The 25,074-nt window shown below is 33.4% G+C and overlaps 2 protein-coding genes across 2 annotated transcripts; both read right to left on the bottom strand.

The window, feature by feature from the left end:
- Positions 1-3,778: 3,778 nt before the first annotated feature.
- LOC107990887 (uncharacterized) lies at positions 3,779-4,762 on the bottom strand. Its single transcript, XM_051083363.1, has one exon. The coding sequence runs from the start codon at positions 4,760-4,762 to the stop codon at positions 3,779-3,781; it is 984 nt and encodes a 327-aa protein (XP_050939320.1).
- A 6,403-nt stretch (positions 4,763-11,165) lies between these two features.
- LOC103489891 (squamosa promoter-binding-like protein 1) lies at positions 11,166-23,398 on the bottom strand. Its single transcript, XM_008449224.3, has 11 exons — positions 22,626-23,398; positions 21,615-22,544; positions 21,052-21,233; positions 19,491-20,065; positions 18,851-18,925; positions 18,666-18,773; positions 18,445-18,562; positions 18,198-18,339; positions 17,962-18,112; positions 12,019-12,651; positions 11,166-11,765 (listed from the first exon to the last, which is right to left on the bottom strand). The coding sequence occupies exons 2-11, from the start codon at positions 22,217-22,219 to the stop codon at positions 11,313-11,315; spliced, it is 3,042 nt and encodes a 1,013-aa protein (XP_008447446.2). The 5' UTR covers positions 22,220-22,544; positions 22,626-23,398; the 3' UTR covers positions 11,166-11,312.
- Between the last annotated feature and the right edge of the window lie 1,676 nt (positions 23,399-25,074).

Below are 25,074 nucleotides of genomic sequence, written 5' to 3'. Positions count from 1 at the left end.
AAGTTTAGATTTTATTAAACACTATTTCTTTTTTGTGTTATTTTAGTACATAAAACATAATTCATTTGAATGATTTTTTTTTTTTTTTATAAAAATAATAATAATAAAGAAATCAAAAAGAGATTTCCTTTTGGAACTCCTTTTTCTTTATTGTTCAAATCTGTTTTGATTTTTTTTTTATTTTTTTTTAATATATTCAAGTATTTTAGATTTAGTCTCTTTTCTCTTTTATTTTGTTTTAATTTAAATGTTTTAGTGTTTAAAATTTAATAGAAATGTGTAGAATATGTATTTTGGTCAAAGTTGAACACAAAACAAATTTAGAAATTTTATCTTTCAAAACATATATATTCACCACAGTCAAAGTGGGGCTATACATATAGTATTACTCTCTCCTTATCATAAATAGTCAGTAACATATGGTGTGATCCATATGAAAATTTAAATTCTAAGAGCAAAATATAGAGAAGTTAACTTCTTCCTTTTTTCCTTAGTCCAAATTATAACATACTATTGGATTTCTTTGTTTTAAAACATGATTGGTAATAAATATGAACCAATTATATAGGAAAGACAATAGTATAAATGGAGAAATAATAATAATACATCTTCATTATCTAAAATAAGTTTTCAAAATTCTCAATACTTTATGGTTATGGTTTCATGGTTCCTTTAACAACAAAAACTTTTAGGTCCCAATTTAGTAACCGTTTAAACCATTTCTTTTATTTTTAGATACTACTCTAAATTTCTTCTTTTATTATCTACATTTTACAACGGTTTAAAAAACATTAAATTCTAAAACCTAAAGGAAAAAGCAAGGGTTGTTTAAGAATTTGTTTTTAATTTTGAAATTTAATTAAAAATTTAATTTAGGAGTCTTTTCAAAAATGTAAAAAAAGGGCAAAATATTTGTACAACAATTACGAAAATGGAAAAAGTCCAGATGCCCAACGTGTAAAATACCAAAATGCCCCGTCAACAATGCGCGTAATATATTTGATATCGCGATTTGGTATAATTTGTTACACGATCGTTTAGATTTGTCTAAACGATCGTTTAGATTTGGCTACCCCAAATCTAAACCATTTTTTTTTTCAAAATTTGGTTACACAGTTGTTTAGATTTAGCTACAGTACCGTTTAGATTTGGGGCTCTAAACGATTTTTTTTTTTCAGAATTTGGTATACGATTGTTTATATTTGGCTACACGATCGCCAAATCTAAACGATTTTTTTTTTCAAAATTTGTATACGATCATTTAGATTTATCTAAACGGTCGTTTAAATTTGACTATCCCAAATTTAAAAGATTTTTTCTTCTTCAAAATTTGGTATAAACAATTTTTTTGAATATTCTTTATACAGGATCTTTTAGTTTTGGTTACCTTAATTTAAATGTCTAACCAATTTTTTTCAAGGTTCTTATACATCATCAGATTCGGTTACTAAAAAAAGAAAAGAAGAAAGACGATACAATGCATGTGAATGAAAAAAAAAAAAAAAAAAAAAGAAGAAAGAGGAAGAAAGACATGCTAGCATCAAAAAAAGAAAAAAAGAAGAGAAATAGATTTGGGAAAATAAAAAAAAATGGAAAAAATCGCAACTAAAAAAAGAAAAAGAAGAATATAGAGGAATACGATTAGTAAATCGCAACAAGGAGAAAAGGATGGAAGGGCAAACCTGAAATATTTAAAAAATTGCTAACTTTATGGGTTTTGTTTGACGTGCCGTAAATATTTCACTAATTTGTTATATTTAAGAAAATTTCTCTTTAATTTAATTATTAAACTTAAAAAAGATGCAAATTATGGTAAGAAATTAAGAAAAAATAGTCTTAATTTTTACAAACAAAAAACGAACGTTCAACATCGCTACTAAACGAGCCTTAATTTGTTTTTTTTTTCTTTGTTTAAAAGATTTGAATCATTTTATAAAAGAAGATTTAAATTGTGATCACTTGCCATTTGGGTAACTGAAAAAGATAATGCATGTAATTGTAATGATTTTTTTTTTTTTGTCATTTTATACATATATTGCACTAATTTGATGTGCAAAAGCCAAAAAGTTGCAACGTTTATAGTACTTATTGAACTAAAAAAGATACTTATAAATGGTTACATCTCATTAGTGAAAAAAAAAAAAAAGAAAAAGAAGTGTAAAGATAAAATGAAGGGTTGTTTTTTTATATATAGCAAAATGACTCATTTATTTATTTACAATACAGTAAAATAGAAAAAAAAAATTCTAACTAGTTGAATTTATGTTTTTTTATATTTAAAAATGTTTCCAATGATTTTATCATTTAAAATAATTTATTTAAATGAGCATTTTCAAATATAATAAAATGAACTCAAATAATAGCAAAATTTTAGATAATGATAGATTTCTATTAGTGTTTATCAATGTACTTATACAGATTGAAGTCTATTAGTGTTCATCGTTGATAAAATCTAAAATTTTGCTATATTTTGCATAATTTTTCTTATGTAATTTGAATTGAATTTAGATATGATAATAGTTTGATAAATCGTTCAACAAAATAATCATATTCATGTTATTTCAAGTTAAATAAAAAAAAACCAAGGTAAAAATTCCAATTATATTAAAAAAATAATAATAGAAGATACAACCTAAAGTTAGAGTAAAACTTGGTACAAATCATCTCAAGTTTAGAGATGGAAGTATTGTCTACGTAAATAAACATGAAAGTATGAAATGATATGTTGTGATGAATTTTAGCTGACTCAAGAGAATTCATGTAAGAGTCTAAGTGAGTTTAGAGAGAGCTCAATGAACGCATAAGGTGAGCTCAATGGAATTAGGAACCTGGAAAAACCTAAGAGAGCTTAGAAAACTCAGTAGGACTCATGATAGAAGCTTAATAGAGCTTTGAAAAGCTTGAGAAGAGCTAGAAGTCAAAGACAGGAGCTCACTAGAGCCTAGGAGAAGGCTTAAGAAAAGCTCATAGCAACCAAGAGAAAAAGCTCAATAGAGTTTAGTAGAGGAGCTCAACAGAGTCTAGAAGAGAGCTTGTAGAAGTCTAAGAGAGAGCTTAAAAGCACCAAAGAAAGAGAGGTTAGATAACTCGATGGGTAGGCCTAAGAGGAGTCTAGGAAAGAGCTCAAAGAGAAGCATCCATGGAAAAGAGCTTCGAGATCTCAGTAGGATCCATGATGTAGGCTTAGGAGAAGCTCAAAAAAGCCTAGAAGAGAGCTTAAGAGGAGCACTCATGGAGGAGAGCTTAAAAAGCTCAATAGGAACCACGAGACAAGCTTAAAAAGAATAAACTCGAAGGAGCCTAAGAGAGAGCTTAAAAGCACCAATGTAGAAGAGTTTGAACAGTCAGTGGGACCCATGAGATAGACTCAAGAGGAGCCCAAGAGAGAGTTCAAGAGGAGCACCTATAGGAAAAACTTAAAGAGCTCAGAAAGACTTATGAAGAAAGTTCAAGAAGAGTAAGCTTGTAAAAACTTAAGAGAGAGCTCAAGAGGAGCTCAAAGGAGTGTAACAGAGAATTCAAGAGGATTTTAAAGGAGCCTAAAAGATAGTTATAAGAGGAGCTCAGGCAAGTAAAACCACATGAGCCTAGCCTCTTAAAAAGGAATAGGAAGACCCACAAGGAGATTCAAACCTAAGAGAAGTTCACTAAAGGAGGAGAACCCACAAGAAGTGGCGTATCCAGAAATTTTGTATATGGGGGCAGTATATAATAAACGCACTAAAAAATGTAAAAAAAAAATATTAATAGCTTCAAAAATTAATTAATTTAATACGTATTACAATTGTCCTCTACGAGTTTTCATATTTTGAAATCGATCCATGATAAGTTTATTATCTAACTTATCCAATAAATCTTTCTCAATATAAGCTATAAGACAATCATTCATCCATTGATCTCTCATTCGATTGCGCAGTCGAGTCTTCACAATATTCATAGCAGAAAATGTTCTCTCTACAGTAGCTGTTGCAACCGGTAAAATCAATGCCAATGTGAGTAATCGATAAACTAATGAGTAGACCTTATTTCTTTTCGTAGCGACCATTTTCACTGCAAGATCACCAATGTTTTTTAGTTCAACAAACTCTGAACGTATATCAATAATGTAATTTTGAAGTTGATCATCAAGCATAGAGAGTTCAATAGCTGAAAAGTCTCTTGGATAAAACTGAGCAAGTCGACTAAGTTTTTGTCTATCAAAAGCAGCAAATGAATTACTTGGATTCAAACAAGCCATACAGAGAAGCAATTCAGTACTTGATTCAGTAAAATGATTATTCAACTCTTGAAGTTGCATATCAATGACAGTATAGAAGACTTCAACACGATAATAATGCAAATTTGTAATTGGTTGAGATTTTTGACTTTTTTGTCCTTGAACTAAAAACATAGCATCCATTTTAAGAACTTCAATATCATGACTATTGCAGAAATAAGAAACTCTTTCCAATAATGAATCCCAACCAGATTCTCTCATTGCTTGCAGTATACCTTTACAAATGTTGACTAAATTCATTGCATTCACAATATCCTGATCTTTTCTTTGTAAGACTTGAGACAAGTCATTAGTGATTCTCAATATATTTTTCATGAGATGCATATTGAAGACAAAGTCAAATGAAAAGATTGAAGTCATTAGAATCTGTGCTTCATATTTTGGTTCTGAATTTGATCCACTGTCTACAATTATCTCAAGCACATCAACTACTGAAGAGAACATTGTGTAACTAAACTCGTTAAAGGGTTGTAATGTGATCCCCATCGAGTATCTCCTGGTCTTTTAATCATTATCTCTTGATTTAATCCTCGTCCACTTGATATTTCACCATTATTTAAAGCTTCAAAATTTTCATGCTATGTTTCTCTCGTTGAATATCTCGACATTTCGCTGATGCTCTAATAACATTCACTACATTTGTAGCAATAAAAAAGAGATCGGCAATTTCCACATGATTTTTTGCAGTATTTACAAGAGCTAATTGAAGTTGATGAGCAAAACAATGAATGTAAAAAGCACATTCATTTTCTTTCAAAATAAGTACTTTCAAGCCATGGAACTCACCTTGCATATTACTTGCTCCATCATATCCTTGTCCTCGCAAATTAGCAATACTTAACCCATGTTGAAAGAAAAAACCATCAATAGCTTCCTTAAGTAATAGGGCACTTGTATTATTGACATGGATGATTCCAATAAATCGTTCAATCACATGACCTTCATCCACATATCGTAATATAACTGACATCTGCTCCTTTGAAGATATATCTTTTGATTCGTTTATCAAGATAGAAAATTGTTTGTCACTCATATTTCTTATAACTATATTAACAATTTCTGTTGCAATTCAGTTTACTATATCTTTTTGAATATCAGGTGCATTCAATTTCAAATTATTTGGAGTATTTTTCAAAGTCGCGGCTTCAATATACTTGTTATGGTTGCACAACCATCGCAATAGTTCAAGAAAGTTCCCTTTATTATTTGAATCATCAGTCTCATCATGTCCACAAAATGCAAGACCTTGCCATAATAAAAATCAAGTACAATCAATTGATGTGCCTAATCGAGTTCGATACTTAGCTCGTACTTGGTCATACATTCTATTTAAAAAAGTCTCAATATGTTGCTTTTGTTTTAAAAGAGCCTCACATTTTCCCCAAGCTTGATTATGTGCACTATTAAGACCACCAACATGAGTTTCCAATCTCTTTGTTTCTTCCAATTGGAAAATCCTTCACTAACAAAACATTCCCCTCCCGATTCTTCACTTACTTTTGGTTTGAACAAGTAGCAACATAAACAAAATGCAACATCCTTAGAAATACTATATTCTAACCAATTGGAATATTCTTTAAACCAAGCTAGATTAAATCTTTTTGACTTTGTCCCAAACTTCTTGAATGAAAAAATATGATTTCAAGGTTGACAAGGACAGATCAGGATCTGCATGTAGTTCTCCTAAATTGATTTCTTTATAAGATCTATCAGAATCAGAAATATGTATCTTTTTTTAGGAATATGACTCTATGGTTTCTACGATTGTTTTTCTTTTAAAATATCTCTCCATGTTGATACGTTAACTCTACAAAATTAGTATTAAATAATATAAGTATTGTGATTTATCACATAGATTGAAAAAGTATTAAAACTAAAAATACTACGAAGAATTTGAACTTAGTGGCAAATTGATATGGTACGTATATTTTAACGATGATGAACGAAAAAAAAATTATCTTCTAGCCTTTAATTCTGAAATTAAATAAAAATGATTACAATTTGTAGGATTCAAACCTCTAACTTGAAGGTTACAAAATAAAGGTACAACCACTACACTAGAATTAAAATTAATATTAAAATACAAAAATCGATAATATGAGAGCTAGGGCCACTTGTCCCCGATGCCCACAAGAGTACTATCTATTGAAGCAATGGTAGGAGGGTTAAAAAAAAGAACCTATGATGAAAGACATTTGAAGATTTTCTAGCAAAAATTAAAAGAAGAAAAAAGAAAAAGGTTAAATCACTTTTATAAATGTTAAAAATGAATGCAAAAGTTACGTAACCAATAAAATGGATGGTTTTGAATAATAATGAACAACAGAGTTAGAGGAGAGGCATGAATTTCACAATTACAAAACTACCCTCCACATTCCCCATTTCTTCAATTCAAATAAAACAACAATTGCATTTCGATACTTAATTCTTTTTCATTCTTCTAAGAATATTAATGGAAATGTCAATTTAAAATTTTGTAACCAAATTATTTTCATATACTAAAAGGTGAAAATAAATTCATAACACACATACATATTTAATATATAGTAGTAGTAGTAGTAGTTCATTATTGTTTTGGGTCTAAAAAAAATAGTTCATTATTGTTTGGTAAGAGATCTCAAAACATTAATTTGAAAACAAACAATTTTTAGTAAAACCAAATTTGTATTTCATGTTCTCATATGCTAAATTCTAATTTTAACAAATATTTAATTAAAATGTGTTTATACTAAGTTTATAAATTTTATTTAATAATAAGTTATTATTAATTTATTTATAAACAAGTTTTATCTTTAAAATTGTGTAAGGTCTTTTCAAAAATATATAAAAGCGGCAAAGTATTTATACTGTATAGAACAATTTCGAAAATGAAAAAAGTCCAAAGGCCCACCGTGTAAAATACAAAAAATGTCCTGTTAACTACGTCGTTAATAACACGCGCGTAATATATTTGCGATCATTTAGATTTGACTATTGTTTGGTACACGATCGTTTAGATATGACTACAATTTATTTTTCAATTCTATCATTTAATTTTGTTACACGATCGTTTAGATTTGGCTAAAGGATTATTTTAAATTCTTTTTCTACACGATTGTTTAGATTTGTCTACACGATCGTTTATATTTGGCTAAACGATTTTTTAAAATTCTTTTGCTACACGATCGTTTATTTTGATCGATTAGATTTATCCATACGATCATTTAGATTTGGCTAAATGATTTTTTTAATTATTTTGGTATACGACCGTTTAGATTTGGCTACTCCAATCTAAATGATTTTTGTACACGATCATTTAAATTTGGTTATCCAAATTTAAACTACATAAAAAAAGAAAAAGAAAAGAAGAAAGACGATGGAAAGAAATCACAGCGAAAAGAAAAAGAAAGACGATGGAAAGATTAAACGACGTAAAAAAGAATCAGAAAAGAAGAAAGATGATGCAAATATTAAACGACATAAAAAGGAATAAAAAAAAGAAGAAAAGACGATTGAAAGAGATCGCAAGATAAAAAATAAAAAAGAAGACGATGAAAAGAAATTGAAGCGAAAAAAAGAGAAAAAGAAGAAAAAAGGATTGAAAGATTTAATGATGTAAAAAAATAATTGAAAAATAAGAAAGATTACAGAAAGAAATCGCAGAAAAAAGAAGAGAAAAAGAAGAAAGACGATGAAAGAAATCAGATGAAAGAAATGGCAGTAGGAAGAAGATGAAAGAAATCGCAGGAGGAAGAAGACGATTTCATCGCGAGGAAGAGAAAAAGATGGAAGAGCAAATTTGAAATATTTAAAGGCTAAGTTTATGGGTTTTGTTATACGAAGTATAAATAGTTTAGTATTTGTTACAGGTAAGTTTTCCATTTATAATTGGTATTTTTGTTTTTAAGAAATAAGCTTTTTTTTATTTAATACAAATGATACATTGTATTTCTACAATTTTTTTTATCTTTATTTAATATAAATTTTCATTTTAAAATTCACAATCGACGTACAATAAAAACATAAAAATATTTATTTTAAGAATTTTCACGGCTTATATTACAAAATTTAGAAACAATTTTCAGCAATAGAATCCAAGTAGTTTGTCAAACAGAAATTTGAACAACATAAAATAAATTCAAATTGTCAAACAAATAAGTCCTAGTTGTTTAAATTATTTTTTTTTCTAGTTGAATTAAACTTTAAGTTTATAGAATTCTATATTTTTATACTATTTTTGGATATATTCCATCATCAAATTTGATTTAAAAGAATTAGTGCTAAGAATATCACAACAACTAAGTGAGACAGCCTACTGTTACATAAAAGGATGCCATCTTCATTGTTATATTTAACACCACATCAACTAATAATGACTTAAACATTGAATCATGTTAGGCATAACACTAAATCAACATAAAATTTTAACATCATCCAGCTAGCGATCATTTAAAATAAGTCAAAATACGTTTTCTCGTAATACAAACATGTACTTATATGGAATTTGAAGCAAATTTGAGTAACTTCAATTATTTTGGTCGTCTCAATAAGAAAATTGAAGTGATTTTAAGATGAAGGTCAAATATGATGGATTGCTTTACCCCTTTTCTTTTTATCTACCTTTTCCTGTTTTCTTTGTGTTGCACATAATTTTCCTCAAAGTTGCAAGAAAAACTTGGATTCATAGGGAAGAAAATGTAGGTGGGTGGAAAATTCTATTTTCATCCTCGATTTTCTCGACAAAAAAAAATTATTTCCTAAATTTTGAATGGTCTTCTATACGATCTAAACTCTAACCTCAAATTATGTTCCTATTTTAGTCCATCACTTATACGTATATATAAAATTGTAAATCCTAACTTCAAACTATGTTTCTAGTTGTAATATTCTTTTAGTCTCTATATCTTATAACTAATATACCCACCTCATATATTGCTTTCATTGTAACATCAAAATTTGTAAATTTAGCATATTGTTACGTATTTCATCAAAATAATAAAATTATTAAAAAAAATTACTCAAAGCTTCATTATTAAGCCATTTTCTTATTCTCGAGAAAATAAAAGTAATTTGAGTAATTTTATTATTTTGAATGAAAGTATAAATAACAACAAAATAATAATCAAAGGAATGAAAGAGATTTTGAATTTGAATTTTACTTCTTTTTCAGTCAATTCCCATCTCAGTTATCCCAAAACAAATTCTTTCTACAATTTTATTTCCCAGTTCGGATGTTGTATGCTTTATTTATTGTTCACCATAAATTGACTCGAACGTTGTGTTAAAAAAAAAAAGAATAAAATAAAAATAAAAACTTAAAAGGCATCCCAAAAAAATAATCTCTCTCAAGTAATTTATTTACATTAATTTATACATTCTAATTTAATTTGTATAATATAATAGCATATTTTAGTGTTACGAGTTCAAATTCTTTCTTGAAAGATCTTGAACTACATTTGACCAATATCAAGAATCATATAACTCTATTTGAGTTCAAGGTTAATAGTAATTTTTGTATATCATCACGACGGTGGTCTATACTAAACTATTATGGTTTCTAGATTAGATATACCTTTTTTTTTTTTACCATATTATGAAGTTAGAGAAATAGTTGTGAAATTTTCTTACTTAACCAATTATATAAATTTCTAATTTAATCCCACATATTTTGTGCATGCTCCACCCACCGATAAATCCCAAAATGACAAGGTAGACGAAGAATAATCAACTTCAAATCCAACATATTTTAAAAAATTGGTGGAACAAAATCCTTTTATTTTCTATTCACAAAATATAATATTGAGTTAAGTAATTTTTTTTCTTCGATGTTTTTAATAATAACGAACATAATTATTTGGTCGGAATCATGTATTTAAGTTTATATTATTTTATATGTCATTACAGTTGTAGCTTGTATTATGTAATATTCACTCTAGCTATGCAGTAATTTGGTAATTTATGTTTTGAAATATTCACTCTAAGTATGCATTTTCTCTTTTAACGTTATGAAATCAATTATTCGCTCTGAGTATGTATTTTCTCTTTCAACGTATAAAATTAAATATTAACATATTTATGAATGGTAACTTAATCTCCTGTACCTTTAACATGATCATTAATATTAATGGCACATTTCAGAATGATCAAATTTAACCTAAAATCTAACACATTCTTTTAAAAATTGACAGAACAGATGCTTTTATTTGTATTATATGATAGATTAATATACTATTACTTGTATAATAAAAATAGATAGACGAAGACGTAAACCCCTAACTTAAAATACTTTTTATTCCACACCAAACTATTAAAATCCTAACAAAAATAATCAAAACTCCAAATACATTACTATAATCTAGATTGTTTAGCGCTAAACACAAACTATTATAACTCGGACTTAAGTTGTACACTATAAACACAAACTATTGTAATCTATAAAATATTCTAACCTTAGAGCAAACTATAGTAACCAACTCACAACCCAAACTGTCTCCTCTAAAGTGAAACAGATGAAAATAGGAAAGCCAAACACATTTGAATGAGTCTTCTTCTAACATTTGTATAGAACAATTTGGAAAGAAAATATCACAAAAGTTCTTCAGAACATATCAGCCAAATCTTTAGCTCCTATATATATTTGGTAGAGAAGATGAGAATCTGTCCCTTTGTTTCCATTCTCTGCTGGAAACAGAACATGACATTGAACCATACACTCATAAAAGCCAGCTAGAAACTGAGAATTGTTACATGAACTAGAAAGTAAAAATAAAAGAATACGAGAAACCCTTTTGGACGCTCCTCAGCTCCCGTGGACCACTTGGCAATTATTGTCCGATGAACACACTATACCTGCAGTTTCTGGGAACTAAAATTTGCAGAGCAGTCACACACACGCACACACAAAGTCAGATGGCCGAGTATAGCGAATTTCGATAACACGTAAATAGAGTAGTATATCAATCTGGAACTCATTACAAGTTCTACTGAATTTCAACTTCATAACTCCATACAAATACATTACCTATAATTTAGTCAGGTAGATAATTAATAGATGGGTCTAACTAGTACCGTAATCTAATAGTTCCCATCGGAAGGGCCGGAAGACATAGAGAACCTCGGGCGAGCTTTTAAATAGGAGTGCCACACAAACACAAACAGCAGCAATGGCCACCATCGAAAGCATTGCTGGCCTGTAGACCAAAGACGCGCTAGATGATGTTCCACAACCCAGCGGTTTCCTAACACAAAGCTTGCAATGCTGCTGACTAGGTTTTAGTTCCGTCCTACCAATCTCAAACCTGGAGGAGGTAAAATCAGTGTTCTGCTTTTGATTCCAGCTACCATCTGAGAGAGAACTAGGAATATCCAGCACTACATGACCAGCTGCAGATCTCTTGTTGATTTTCCTCTGGACAAGGCGAATATAAGAGTAATGGCCACGTAAACGGGCATAATCCTCTGGCGTTGAGCCTGTGCTATCTCGAGCACTCTTCCAAGCCTCAATTCCCACCTAAAACAAACCATTCAATTCTTCAGTTTCAATCTCCTAAAGCTAAAGCATTTTGGTACCAACAGGAACACAGATTTTGTGAACTAAAACAATTCAGTACCAACTTGCAAGTTTCGTTCCTCAAAATATCAACGAAAATGGACAAAAGGGAAATGATTTTCAAATAATCAATAATGTTCCCCGCGACTGTGATGTGGCTGATGCATGAAAATATGAAACCATGTATCAAAAAACATATTGTGAAAATCCTTACCATTCCCGGGTCATTGGTTAATGCATCAAGAACGTCCTCGGAATCATCTTTACCAGCTGCAATGTGAAGAGGGGTTAAACCAGCTGGGCCTACGACATTAGGTCTAAACAGGAAACTATCAGTCTCTCCATCAACAGATGCACTGTCTTCAGAACTTGATGCATCGTTCACTTTTGAAGGATATCTCAAAAGGAGCTCTACCAGTGATCTACTATTTTTTCTCACTGCTCGGTGAAGTAGACCCATCTCCATCAATGCGAGGTTCAAGGAGGGGTGACCTCCAGCATCCACGGTCCCATCTCGAAGAATATCCAACAGCTTTTTAACCACAGCACACCAATCATGATCCATGGAGAACTCCATGAGCCACTTGAACCGTGGCAGTGAAAAGAGATTTTCATTAGGATCCAAGTGGCCTAATCTAGATTTCAATTGATTTCTATGGAATAGCCAACCAATTTCATGAATAAATTCCATCGCATTACTCCTTCCTTCCAGCTCTGCAGTTTCCCCGGAATTTGAACATGTTTCAGTTAATTCTAATGCACTCTGAAGTGAGCAGATCTCAGAACAAACGTCCTCCTCTGCAACTATAAAAGGAAAGGAGCTGCTGCTAAAACCATCATCTTCAACCTGGATATTTCAAATCAAATTATAAATGGAAATTTCAACTTTGAAAAGTGTTTATAAATAGAGTGTCCACCTTGTGTTAGGCAGCATACGACTAAGGTAGATAATTAACAGAAGAACACATCCTTGGAATGCTAAGGCATAAATCTAAATATAATAAGTATGAAGACGTAGCCAATATGTTCTTTGAGGAATATTTGATGAAATACAAAATATCAAATTAGCTTACAAACGCTGGAATGGAGACCACTGAGGCTACCAAGTCTAAATGCATTTTGGGATGGACTGATTTTGGAATGATTATATACTGTCCTCCTGTGATGTTTAAAATCTCTCCAAAGCACACCTTTAATTACTCAAAATTAATTCAATGTTTAATTGACACTTATAATTGTATTTTTCGAGGGATTTTCAAATCAATAAAAGTGATGTTGACTATTTTAAAATCACTCTCAAACATGTCATACGCTAAAATTTATAGTAACACTTTCTGTTACACAAGAGTAGGCAATAAGTAGTGTCTGTGTAACCTGTGGGAGAGAATGCTGTTCTGTAATTAGAGTTCAGGCCAAAGAGGTTCACTAAGATTGTGAGACTCGGCCATTGAATGAAGCAAAGAATATAAGCCGAGACAGATGTTTCAACAGGCTAAACCAATGTAATGATCACCTAAAAGAGAGAAACAACCGAACAAACACTAGAACAGAGGAAATGTATATTGCTTTCAAAACATAAACACATAAAAACACCCCGCCAAATAAGAGGCTTGTTCTCTCTGCGGAGAACCCTGTTCGTACGCACAAAAACCAAGATAACTAACCCTAGCACAAAACAACAACATAAATACTAACATTTCCCTGCCAACTCAGCCCAACGGACCACAACCAATTACCCCTTTGTCTGGGGCGTAAAGTCCTTTTACTCCACCTCTTGAAAACTTGCCTAATAGGGGGCCAAACAATACCCCATGTAGAAGAGTCACTTGTCCTCAAGGTGAAAATCCGGAAATTGGGCCGCAAATACAGCATGTGACTTCCAGGTAGCTTCATGCTTAGGCTGATTTTTTCCAAGTAACAAAATATTACCAGTCCCTCTTGACTTCATTTCAACGCATCTGATCAACCTTACTGGGTTGTAGCACCCATTCCATCCGATCATTCATCATTGAAATATTTGGTTGAATTGTATGCTTATCTTTCACAAATTTCTTCAATTGAGATACATGAAAAATGCGGTGAATTTTCACGGTTGCAGGGAGGTCCAGTAAATAGGCAACCTCACCAACTCATCCCATAATCGGATAGGGGCCAAAAAATTTTGGGGATAATTTCTCACAGCACTTCTTAGCTAAGGATTGCTGGCGGTAAGGTATGATCTTCATGTGGACCCAATCTCCCACCTCATAGCCCCACATCCTGACGATGTAGATCAACAAACTTTTCATTTGCTCGTGTGTGTCTCAAGTGCTCCTTCAAAGTAGTTAGTATCTCATCCGAGTCTTTAATTGGTGTTCCACTGAGTCATTGCCTGTCATATTGGGCTGCTGCATGAATTAATGGGAGGAGGAAACTGTCCATAAACCACAGTATAGGGAGTGGTTTTCATCGTAGCATGATAGATTGTGTTGTACCAGTATTCGGCCCATGCCAGCTTCTCACCCAAAGTTTTGGGCATCTTGCTGCAAAAACAACGCAAGTAAAGTTCTAAACACTTGTTAACCATCTCCGTTTGACAGTCGGACTGAGGGTGCTATGCGGTGCTTGGCTCCTGCATTGGAAATAGTTTAGTTCCTTCTAAAATTGACTAAAAGAAACTCAATCATGATCCGACACAATGGATTAGGGATATCCATGGAGCCGCACAACTTCCTCCACAAAGACCATTGTCACAACTTTTGCCAAAAAAGGATGTCCTAGAGCCAAGAAGTGAGCATATTTGCTCAAATAATCAACCACCATAAGAACCGTGCCATATCCCTTTGATTGTGGCAACCTTTCGACAAAGTCCATAGAGATATCCTACCAGATTCAGTTGGGGATGGGTAACAGCTACACCAAACCAGTTGGAGAGAGAACTTGGATTTATTCTATTGGCAGGTAGCACAATTATCCACATACTTCTTTATATCATTCCCCATCCATTCCCAAAACAACTCTGCCGCACTAAGTTTGTAGGTGCGCAAACTCCCCTAATGACACGCTATCACTGAATCATGGAACGTGTGAAATTTCATGGGAATCAAAGCTGGATGTCTTAGGTAGAACTAACCTGCCCCTGTATGGCAATCTCCCTTGTCGAACTGCATATTATGGATTGTGGAACACTATCGGGGTCTTGAACCACTCGGTCAAAAATACTCCACAACTTGGTGCCAAACTGGACTTCTTTTTCTACCACCCCAACATCAAGCAAAAAAGGAACCGTGATAACATTCAATTGCGCCTCACTAGGAATGCCAGAGAGTGCATCCACAGCCTTATTCTCAGGGACAGCTCCATAAAAGATTTCAAAGTTGTACCCCATAAGTTAAGTGACCGATAAGACAATGGCCATCAGTTCCATTTCATACACATATTTCACCTAAGCTGCCATGGATAATTTGTGGCTGAAATATGCAGTTGGCTACTTGTTTTGCGATAACACAAATCCCAACCCGATACCACATGTATAAGTTTCAATCTCAAATGGAATGTTGAGTCTGAGAGAGCCAAAATGGGTAACGTCACCTTCACTTTCTTCAAAGCTTTGGAAGCTGTGGCTTCCTTGGACCACCTAAACCCATTATTCTTAGTCAATCGTGTCAGGGGTGCCACAACAGTGTCGTAGTTCACCATAAATCATCGGTAATATCCAGTCAGACATGATATCCCAAATACTTAGTCCTATTCTTTGCAAATTGGCACTTCTTTTTGTTGGCGTACAAGTAGTGCTCCCCTAGAAGTTGAAAGACCAACGTCAAGTGCTCTACATGAGCTCCTACATCGGCACTATACACAGGGATGTCACCAAAAAACACTAGTAAAAATTTACGTAGGTAGGGCTGAAAAACCTAATCCATCAATGCTTGAAAAGTCACAGAAGCATTGGTTAACCCAAATGCATAACGAGAAACTCATAATGGTCTTTATGTGTGCCAAACGATGTCTTCCTCACATCTTCATCGTGAACTTCTTATGATAGCCTGATTTTAAGTCAATTTTTTAGAATACACAAACTCCATTTAACTCATCAAGTAGTTTGTCAATCATCGATATAGGGAACTTGTCGAGAATCGTGGCTCTGTTCAACACTTCATACTCTGCACAAAACCACCAACTATCGTCTTTCTTCTTGACTAAGATCACCGAGTTTGAGAACGGGCTAATTTTAGGACAAATAATGCCGATTGCTAAACATGTAGCTGACCAGCTTCTCAATCCCATTCTTGCGAGCATGAGAATGCCGACATGGTCTCACATTGATTGGGTTTGTCTCCTCCTTCAATTGAATCTCATGGTCTATTTAGCATATCGAAGGCAGTTGTTCGAGCATATTAAAAACATCAACGTACTCAAGTTTTAGTTGCTCAAATTCCGTTTAGAGCTCTTTAACCACCTCGAACCACCACCTCTTGATCTTTCTTGGGATCCCCATGGCATGAAAGTATATCGAAAACCCGTAGTCCTCCGATTGCCACATCTTGGACAATATCTTCAAAGATACCTCCATTCGAGACAAGGAGGGGCTCCCTTTCAGTATAACCTTGGTGTCCCCAACTGAGAATGTCATTACCAACTCCATCGACCCCTGTTTTTGAAACCATTGCGTCCTTAGAACCATGTCAAGGTTACCAAGTTCTAGTGGAAGAAAATCTTCCATAATAGTCATCACTATTAGGCTCACGATGCTAATTTGAACGGCTTTCCCAGAACCCATGAAGACCCCGTAGTTTGACGTTTCGACAATGGGTAAACTAAGAACTTCCACAAGCCATAGGAAGATAACGTTGTGAGTTGTCCCACAATCTACCAAGATAACAATCTCCTGATCCTCTTGCGTCCCTTTGATCTTGAACGTACCTGGTATAGTTAATTCTCCCTATTAGGCGTGTCAAGGTTTGGAGTCTTTTATGCCAAGGTAACAAAACGAGTTATCATACCCTCTGAATTTTTTAGCGTTGGATTCTGAGCCGATTTCCATTTCTTTCCATATGGGCCTTGGGCCATGCAAGCTATTTCAATTCTCTCCTCCACTAATTTGGATGCATCCATCATATCCTCCAGGCCCATTGCTCTTATCAAAACCCTTTGTCCGTATCACCGAGTCTAGGCCATTAGTAAATGTATCTACCAAGACATCCTTTACCATGTTCGGAAGCAGCGTCGAGAGTTCTTTGAAATGCTGCAAATAATTGGTCATCATTGCCTCTTGCTTAATCGCAAAAAATCTTGCACAAGGAGTCCCTTGCTCTCTGGGACGAAAACGAGTATATATCCTTTGTTTTAGCTCTTTCCACGACCCAAACTTCTTTTGATTTTCAGCCCACTGAAACCAGCTCAAAACCTTCCCCTCTAAGCTCACTATGGCAATTTTCAACTTCTCCTTCTCGTTTAACAAATGTAGCTGGAAATAGTGTTCTACCCGATAGAACCACCCATTTGGATCATCTCCGTTAAACACCAGCATCTCCAACTTCTTGAATTTGATTTCATCTTGCCCCGGTTCCAACTCTCGGGGTTGGGACGATTCCCCCTCTTCATTTTCTTCCGCCAAGTCAAATTCATCCTTTGTTCTCACCTTCCTCTTTCTAGTTCCCATTCCCGTTACCTTAGATGACCCTTGTGGCCGTTGCTGCTCCCAAACATCTTCACCAACTCAGCCTAAAGGACCACAATCAACAACCCCCATTTTTCAAGGGTGTAAAGCCCTTTTTACCGCTCCTCTTGTAAACTTGCTTAATAGGAGGCCTAACAATCAAACCTTTGCTTAAAAGGAAATGGCCCAAAAGAACAATAAGATTGTCTCTTCTTGTGCTGATTAAAAAGAATTTATTTTTAATTTTCTTAGCAGGGATTAAGGCCTTCCCTTTCTTTTATATGTTTCATTCTATCAATATATTGTTTCTTACAAAATAAACTTAAAGAAAATTGCGAGAAGTTGAATAAAAATATTGATCAAAGGCATCAAACACTCTGAGAGTAAATTGAAGCCATCATCAAAAAAAAAAAAAAAAACTAAAATCCCCTCCCTCGTAAAAAAAAGGTCAATTTGTCAAATTCTTGGTTAGTATGATTGTATGAAGATGTATTGTAAGAAGAATATAAAATAATGCACCTCAATGAATCCCCTTCCATAGACAACAGGAATAGAGCAGGAAAAGGTAACACATTGGCTGTCATCCTGCGCCTTCAAGTTATCATCACTTTCTGTTGACTCATCTGAAGCTTCCCGAGTTAGATATTTCCCTTCAATTGCACAGAGTAACCTGGAAATTGGGTTTAGTATTTGCAAATATGAGACGAACAGAAGTAAAAGGCAAAAGAAGAAAACAGACAAAAAGATGATGTTACCTAGTTGTAGGTTGGCTCAAGTTTATTCCTTTGACTGAAAATATAGCCTTCTTAGATGTAGAAACGGCAACTGGGTTTACACTTGTGATCCTACAGTAATTATTGTTTCTAAGAGGCAAGGAGGTGTCAACTACAACCTGACCTGCAGCACAAACAAGATGATCGTTACCTCATTGTTGCATAAAAAAGGTGGTCATAATGAGTATAATACAACATTCAAAATCATTTTAAATAAAGACAACCAGACCATGATAAACAAAAGCTATTTGATGCTGAACCCGCACATAAACCCATCCAGTTTTCCAGAAAGCATCATCCGAAACATCAAGAAGCCTATTAAAACTGGTACTGAGGTCATGGCAAAGCTGAAGTACAGAAAAAAAAACCATTAAAAAAAGGTCTATGATAACTCTAAGAAGGCACCATAATTGATAGATCAGACGAGAATATACAAATATAAAAACTTACATTGTCCCAAGCAGCTTCGGTCTGCCGTAAGTATATTGTTAAAATAACACAACCAGGCCTGATATAGCTCTCTATCTCTGTGGGACTGTGCGATAACCAATCGAGAACCTGATAGAAAAATTCACAGAGATTAAGGAGGAAGGTCTCAAACTATTTCAAATGCTTGGTTCCAATGTTCCACATACCTGAGCTCGCAAAACATGAGGAAAATCATTCGGTGCTTTCCCAAATAATTTCAAAATGATGCGATCTGTGCGGCTCTGGAAGAATAAAAAAAGTTGCGTTAGGCTACGTTTGGCATTGTGTTAGCTGTTTTAAAAAATCATTTGCAAAAAATCTTAACCGTTTTTTATGTTTGGTAAAAAGATATAAAATAAATGTATTAGAGTCACTTTTAAAAACACATTAATTTTACGAGTACTTTAAAAGCAGAATCCTACAGGCTATTAGATTCTCCTAAAATCATATAGAACTTATAATTAATATTTAATTTTCAATTTAATACTTTAACAAGATTTATTTGATATATTTATCTATTTTTCACCTAATTAAATTCATTTTATATTTTTCATAAGTTAAATACGTTAATTTTTTAAAAAAGTATACAATATGATTTTTTGAATATAAACTACTTTCCTTAATATTTACAACTAATTTATAACTAACAAATTTTATAACACCAAACAATGATTTTAAATTTTAAATTACAAAAAAGAAAAGTTGATAAGAAGTCTATTTTAGTTATTACCAAACACAGAGCTTGAAGGTGAGACAGGAAGAGGAAAGGGTAATGAGAAATGGCCTGAAATTTTTGGACAGCATTACCTGGGCTTCTCCAGCAGAGCTTGAAGGTGACTGGGCAGAAGCTGAATCTGAATTTCCACTAGTTTGAGGAGGACTTGACTGATGAGAGTCCTGTTGCACCCAAGAAGGACATTCAAGAGAACTTGTTCCCATGTGCACTGGGAGTGTTTGTCTTTCAATATCTTCCATGCCATCGTCTGAGTCAACATAAGCATCGTTCAGATCGAAGTTCATCATCTTGCACTGCCCAACTGTACTGTCCCTGATTTCAGAATATGCGGGAGGGCTGTTTGAAGTGCTTGGTTTAATAGAAGATATAGCTGGTGTATCACCACCCCTACCAATGGCTTGTGCCGGTGTCTCAGGTATAGGGGTGTCATGTTGTTTAGAAGATCTCAAAGGAACCTGAGGACCATTTGAGAGAAAAGTAGAAACTAGATCTGATTTACCACTTAATGACCCATTGTTCAGCAAATTCTGGGGTTCGTGCAGAATCCCAGATAGGTTTTTTCCCCCATGCTCACTAGATTGGCAGGCAAGACTTCGTATAAGATGAGAAAGAAGATCCTGATCTGTGGTCTGATTTGATCCATTGGCTATGCCAAATAACACAAGATCAATCACATACTAATATGCTGAGAACAACAAGAGTTCAACACAGAAAAAGATGTGCATATATTTCTGAATCTGGCATGCATGGTTTTTATAGTAACAAACAGAGAATAAATGAGATATAAAAACTTTTCAGTATTAGATATCTTTTACAGGAAAAAAGGTTCAAAGAGTTCTCAAATAATAGTTATGAACGGAGAAAAAAATTGAAGTCGAACCATATTGTATTTGTGTAGAAAAGGGGGGAATAGATTATCATACTAACTGAAGCCATTGGAGCACCAACCTTATATTCCAAAATACACACACACACTCGATAAATGGTGGCATTACTAAGAAGTAAGAATAAATTTAAGAATTGAAACAAAATTATATAAATGTAACATGTTCTTTTATGAAGGCCATAACAATAAAAATGTAATTAATGATAGTAGAAAAGAAATGTTTACGCATAATATTGGCTTTGTACACAAATAAATAACGGTTATGAATGAATTTATCTCATTACAAAAACAAATCTCAAAGATGGAGTAACATCTAAGGACGATCATCTTAATTCTCTAAGTCGACTCATGAGATCATAATACCAAGAGAACTAGGAAGAAGCAATTTAAAGTGCCAGTTTGAATATAAGAAAGGATGTTAAATGTCATTTTTGAACTTTGTTGCTTCTCTTTCTACGGGTTTAAATAGCTTGCTTTGCAACAAAGTTCAGACATTATTCTTCTTTCGTTTATTTGGTTTATGAAATATGATCTAAGAAGGCAAGGACTTTAGTAGCTAAAATTTCTGTACTCCAACTAGTTAGTGCCTAAAGGATTTGAAAAAAGGGTGGAAACTCATATGGGTGGCCAGTAGGGAAGGGTAAGTAGACGAGAAGCATAGCTAAGGAGAAAGAAGAAAATAAAAGAATGACAACTACAACAGATCAATTCTCAAAATGGTTCCAGGGTGATGAACAGTTACTTACAGTGTAAATTTGCAAGTATTCGCAATAAAGTTAACAGTAAATAGCTACTAGTCTGCTCGTCAGGTGGGGAGTTTCCATTAACAACATTATCTGGATTAATTTTTCTTCTGCGCTTATTATGGCCAGCCAAACGCCTGCGACAACTTCGTTTCCCTTCATCAAACTCTTGAAGAACATGGAACCTGCCAACAGATTCCACAGAGTAATATTACACCAGAAATTTTGCAACAGATTCCACAGAGCAATATTACACCAGAAACTTCATCAGCAATGCCAGAAACTTCAAAGAGTCAAGGCAAGAAATTGTAAGTGTAGGAATAAGAATAACTATGGAGCCAAAATCTTTGATGAAGTTACAGGTTCTGATTTTTTCAAGCAAAAGAACAAATTTCATTGAAAGAATGAAAGAAAAGTTGCAGGTACTGATACAAAGTAGACAATTTCAATAATCAATTTGGAAGGTTTACTCTGAAAAAACAGTAGCATTTCTCAACTATGACCTGAGCAAATAGATAGAATGAATTAATGATATAAGTTCTAAAACCAACTAAAAGAAAGATCACCTGCTACATTGTTGACAGAATCGCTGCATAACATTAGCAACAAGTGCATTACTCGCCTTAGAATGTGTTTCACAGACTTTATGTCGTCTGTGGTAATCTTTCGCATTGCTCAGATCTGCTCCACAGTCCTCTACCTGGCAAACTGCACGATTTGAATTTCCCCCAGCCAATTTTGTCTTCTTCCCACTGGTTCCTTCCCAACTCCCTGCATCTCTCTCAACAATCTGAGAACCATTTCCACCAACCTTCAAACTCAAATTACGTGCTTCATCATTAAGATTATCATCTTCTATAACAGTAACCCTCCTCCTCTTCTCCACTTCCCTTTTCCCTTTCTCAATCCCCATGTTAGCTTCATCAGAGCATGACGAGGAACTATTCGACGAACCCCCGTTCGTCAGGGGAATCCCAGAAACGATTGGGAAAAGTTGCCTACTCAAATGACCAGATTCAACCGTATTTAAAGGCCTAGCAATGAAGAGATCTCCATCCCATTTCCAATCATTCAAATCCCATTCCAGATTCCGCTTCCCAACAGCAGCCCTCAAGTCCATAGTACCCATACCATATAATTGACAAGCTTCGCCTCCATATCCAGCCTCCATTTCTCAAAAAGTAGAGGAGACTGAGAAGATCCAATTATTCAGCTCAACTTCCTTAAACAATTAAGCACAAAACGGTAACCAAATCGCAGCAACAGATCAAAGCTGAAAAACCCCTCAACTAAAACAATTAAATTCCTAACGTGCTCTAATCAGCTTCACTCCAGCCCCAAAAGTCCAGAAACAAGAAACCGACGCATCCACAATTCCAATTAAGAGCAACCCACAAACCCATAACAAGAATTCAGACCAAATCATGAAAAACCAAGGAGTTTCAAGAGCTTGAAGGGCTCAAAACACAGGAACCCAGCTGGAAAATACTGAAACTCTGGGCACCCAAAAGCAATAAATCAGAAAGAAAGCATAATTAAGGAGAAATTCACAAAGAAGAGAAAGAATTGAAGGATACCAAGTAGAGTCAACAGAGATCAACGGCCGGAAATCCGTCGGAGAGATGGGGAAAGTGAGGAAGATGAGGAGAGACGAAGACGAAGACGATGACGATGACGATGACGAAATGAATGAATGTAAAAGCGTGTGGGCTTTGATTCGTATTGGGTGTTGGGAGTGGGAGTAGTGATGGTAAAGGTTTGGTAATTGTATGAGAAGAACAACAACACCCATGAGATTGGCAAAACAAGGAAGAGAGAGAGAGGGGGGGGAAAAAAACAATATAGAAAAATATAAGAAAATAAACAAAATTTGGTGTGCATTATTTAGCCTCCCTCCACCTCCTTTTTCTTCCTTTTCTTATTTCATAGTTAAAATTACACATTCCTTCACCTTACTCACTCACTCACTCACTCCCCAAAGGGTCAATTGATAAGTATGTACATTAGTAACCAACATATTTAAAACTTTTCAATTTCCAATCTATTAGAACCTAGATGATGTAAGAATTAAGTGTAAGAAAAGAAAAATATTACGAGCATACATCGAATATCAAAGAAAGTATAGACAGTTGATAATCCCACGTTTATAAATTTTTTTTTTTATATATATATAAAATAGATGAGCTACATCGGTTATTACTTTTAGAGATTCAAATTCTCTGTAGAAGCTTACAATAAAACTAAACAAATAAAAACCAACCCAAATTAACTGATTAGTTTTGAAGGAGGTGAAAAAAGAAAAGAAAAAGAAGAAAGAGGGTTTAGAATGAGAATGCATAGCATAGAGTGGGATACATAAAAGTTGATAGAGGAGGGGATAGATAGAAAGAAAGGGGGAAGGGGTAGATAGTGGGGGATGGTTAAGAGGGAGAAAGTGGTATTTTCAGAAGCGATAATAATTGAATTAATTAGTTTAAGTATTGAAAAGTAATGATAGTACAAAAAATGAGTAAGAGTCCTTCCATTCCAATACTTAGAATGGAGGGAGAGAGAGAGAGGGAGAGGGAGAGGGAGAGGGAGAGGGAGAGGGAGGGGGAGAGTACAATACAGAGACATACACACCAAAGCAAAGAGGAAGCAAAATGGTGGGACCCAATGTTGCAACACCGCGTGTCCCTCGCTCTCACCCCATGGCTAAAAAAAAGATGCCTTTTTTCCCCCTTTTTTATTTTATTTAATTTTCTTAGTTGCGTTGCTTCTAGGGGAGAGCTACGGGTTCTTATCCTCTGCTTCGCGCATCTTCATTTCTTTCTTTTATTATCGTTAAACACCTTCCGTCCCTTCTATTACGTTCACTCTCGTATCAATTATTGCTAAACTAAACTCATTTTTACTTATCTTCCTTTTAATAAGTAGCTTCTACCCAATATTAAACATAGGTTATTGTTTGGGTTCAAAATGTTTTTGGAAAAACATATCTAGATAAAGTATATTTAAAATAAACTTTTTTTAAAACTATTTTGAATGTTTTATGAATTGATTCAAACAATTTTCTAAAATGGCTTTTAAACTTAAAAACAAATAAACTAAACAAACTTTAAAGTTGGTCTTTTATTCTTTAAATTGGTTGAGAAGTTATAATCAAAATTCTAAGAAAATTATCAAAAATAGAGTATAAAATTTATCAAAAATAGAACATTTTACGTCCTTTATTTTTTAAAAATCCCAAATTTTATATATTGAAATATATATGAGAAAATGATTTTTAAATATGTTGTTGAAAACAATAGTGAATAATAAAAAATTGTTGAAAAATCAGTTGTAAACAATTATTTTATAAAGAAAATTTTCATAAATATAACAAATTGATAAAATATTTATGACCTATGTAACAAAATCCATAAAATTAGCCATTTTGTAAATATTTTAGGTTTGTCATTATGTCCTTCTTCCCCATTCATTTGTTCCATCATATTTCTTCTTTTCTTTTCTTTTTTTCTTTCTTCCTGTTTTCGTCTGCTCCATCATCTTTCATTCTTTTCTTTTCTTTTTTTTGTTCAAGATCATGTATCAAATATAAAAAAAAATCAAACTTTTATTGGTTGTTCAAGATCGTGTACTGAATATAAAAGACTAAAAAAAATGTCGTTTAGATACGATCGTGTACAAAAAGTAGCCAAATCTAAATAATCGTGTACAAAAAATCCTTAAAAAATCGTTTAGATTAGGTAGCCAAATCTAAACGATCGTGTAAAAAAAAATAAACCATCGTGTACCAGAATAATTTTACAAAAAAAATCGTTTAGCCAATCTAAACAATCACGTACATCGTGTACAAATAATTTAAAAATAAATCGTTTAGATGTGGCTATCCAAATCTAAACGATCGTACCAAATAATAGCCAAATATGAGCGATTGTGTACCAAATATATTACGCACATTATTTACGAGACAATTTTTTGTATTTTTCATAGTAGGTCCGTGAGTTTTTTCCGTTTTCAGAATTATTCTATATAGTGTAAATA

This window comes from Cucumis melo, chromosome 4, assembly GCF_025177605.1.
Source record: "Cucumis melo cultivar AY chromosome 4, USDA_Cmelo_AY_1.0, whole genome shotgun sequence".
NCBI lineage: Eukaryota > Viridiplantae > Streptophyta > Magnoliopsida > Cucurbitales > Cucurbitaceae > Cucumis > Cucumis melo.
The sequence above is the reverse complement of the archived record's forward strand: the minus strand, read 5'-3'. Positions and strand labels throughout refer to the sequence as shown.

What these genes read in the sequence shown, in the direction of transcription:
- LOC103489891 (XM_008449224.3), bottom strand. Translation starts at nt 22,219, where the DNA reads ATGGAGGCTGGATATGGAGGCGAAGCTTGTCAATTATATGGTATGGGT. An exon ending in CCGAAGCTGCTTGGGACAAT is followed by an intron (nt 18,563 to 18,665) that starts GTAAGTTTTTAT and finishes TCTGTACTTCAG; the next exon opens with CTTTGCCATGACCTCAGTAC. An exon ending in TTGAGCCAACCTACAACTAG is followed by an intron (nt 18,113 to 18,197) that starts GTAACATCATCT and finishes CCCAATTTCCAG; the next exon opens with GTTACTCTGTGCAATTGAAG.
- LOC107990887 (XM_051083363.1), bottom strand. Translation starts at nt 4,762, where the DNA reads ATGGGGATCACATTACAACCCTTTAACGAGTTTAGTTACACAATGTTC.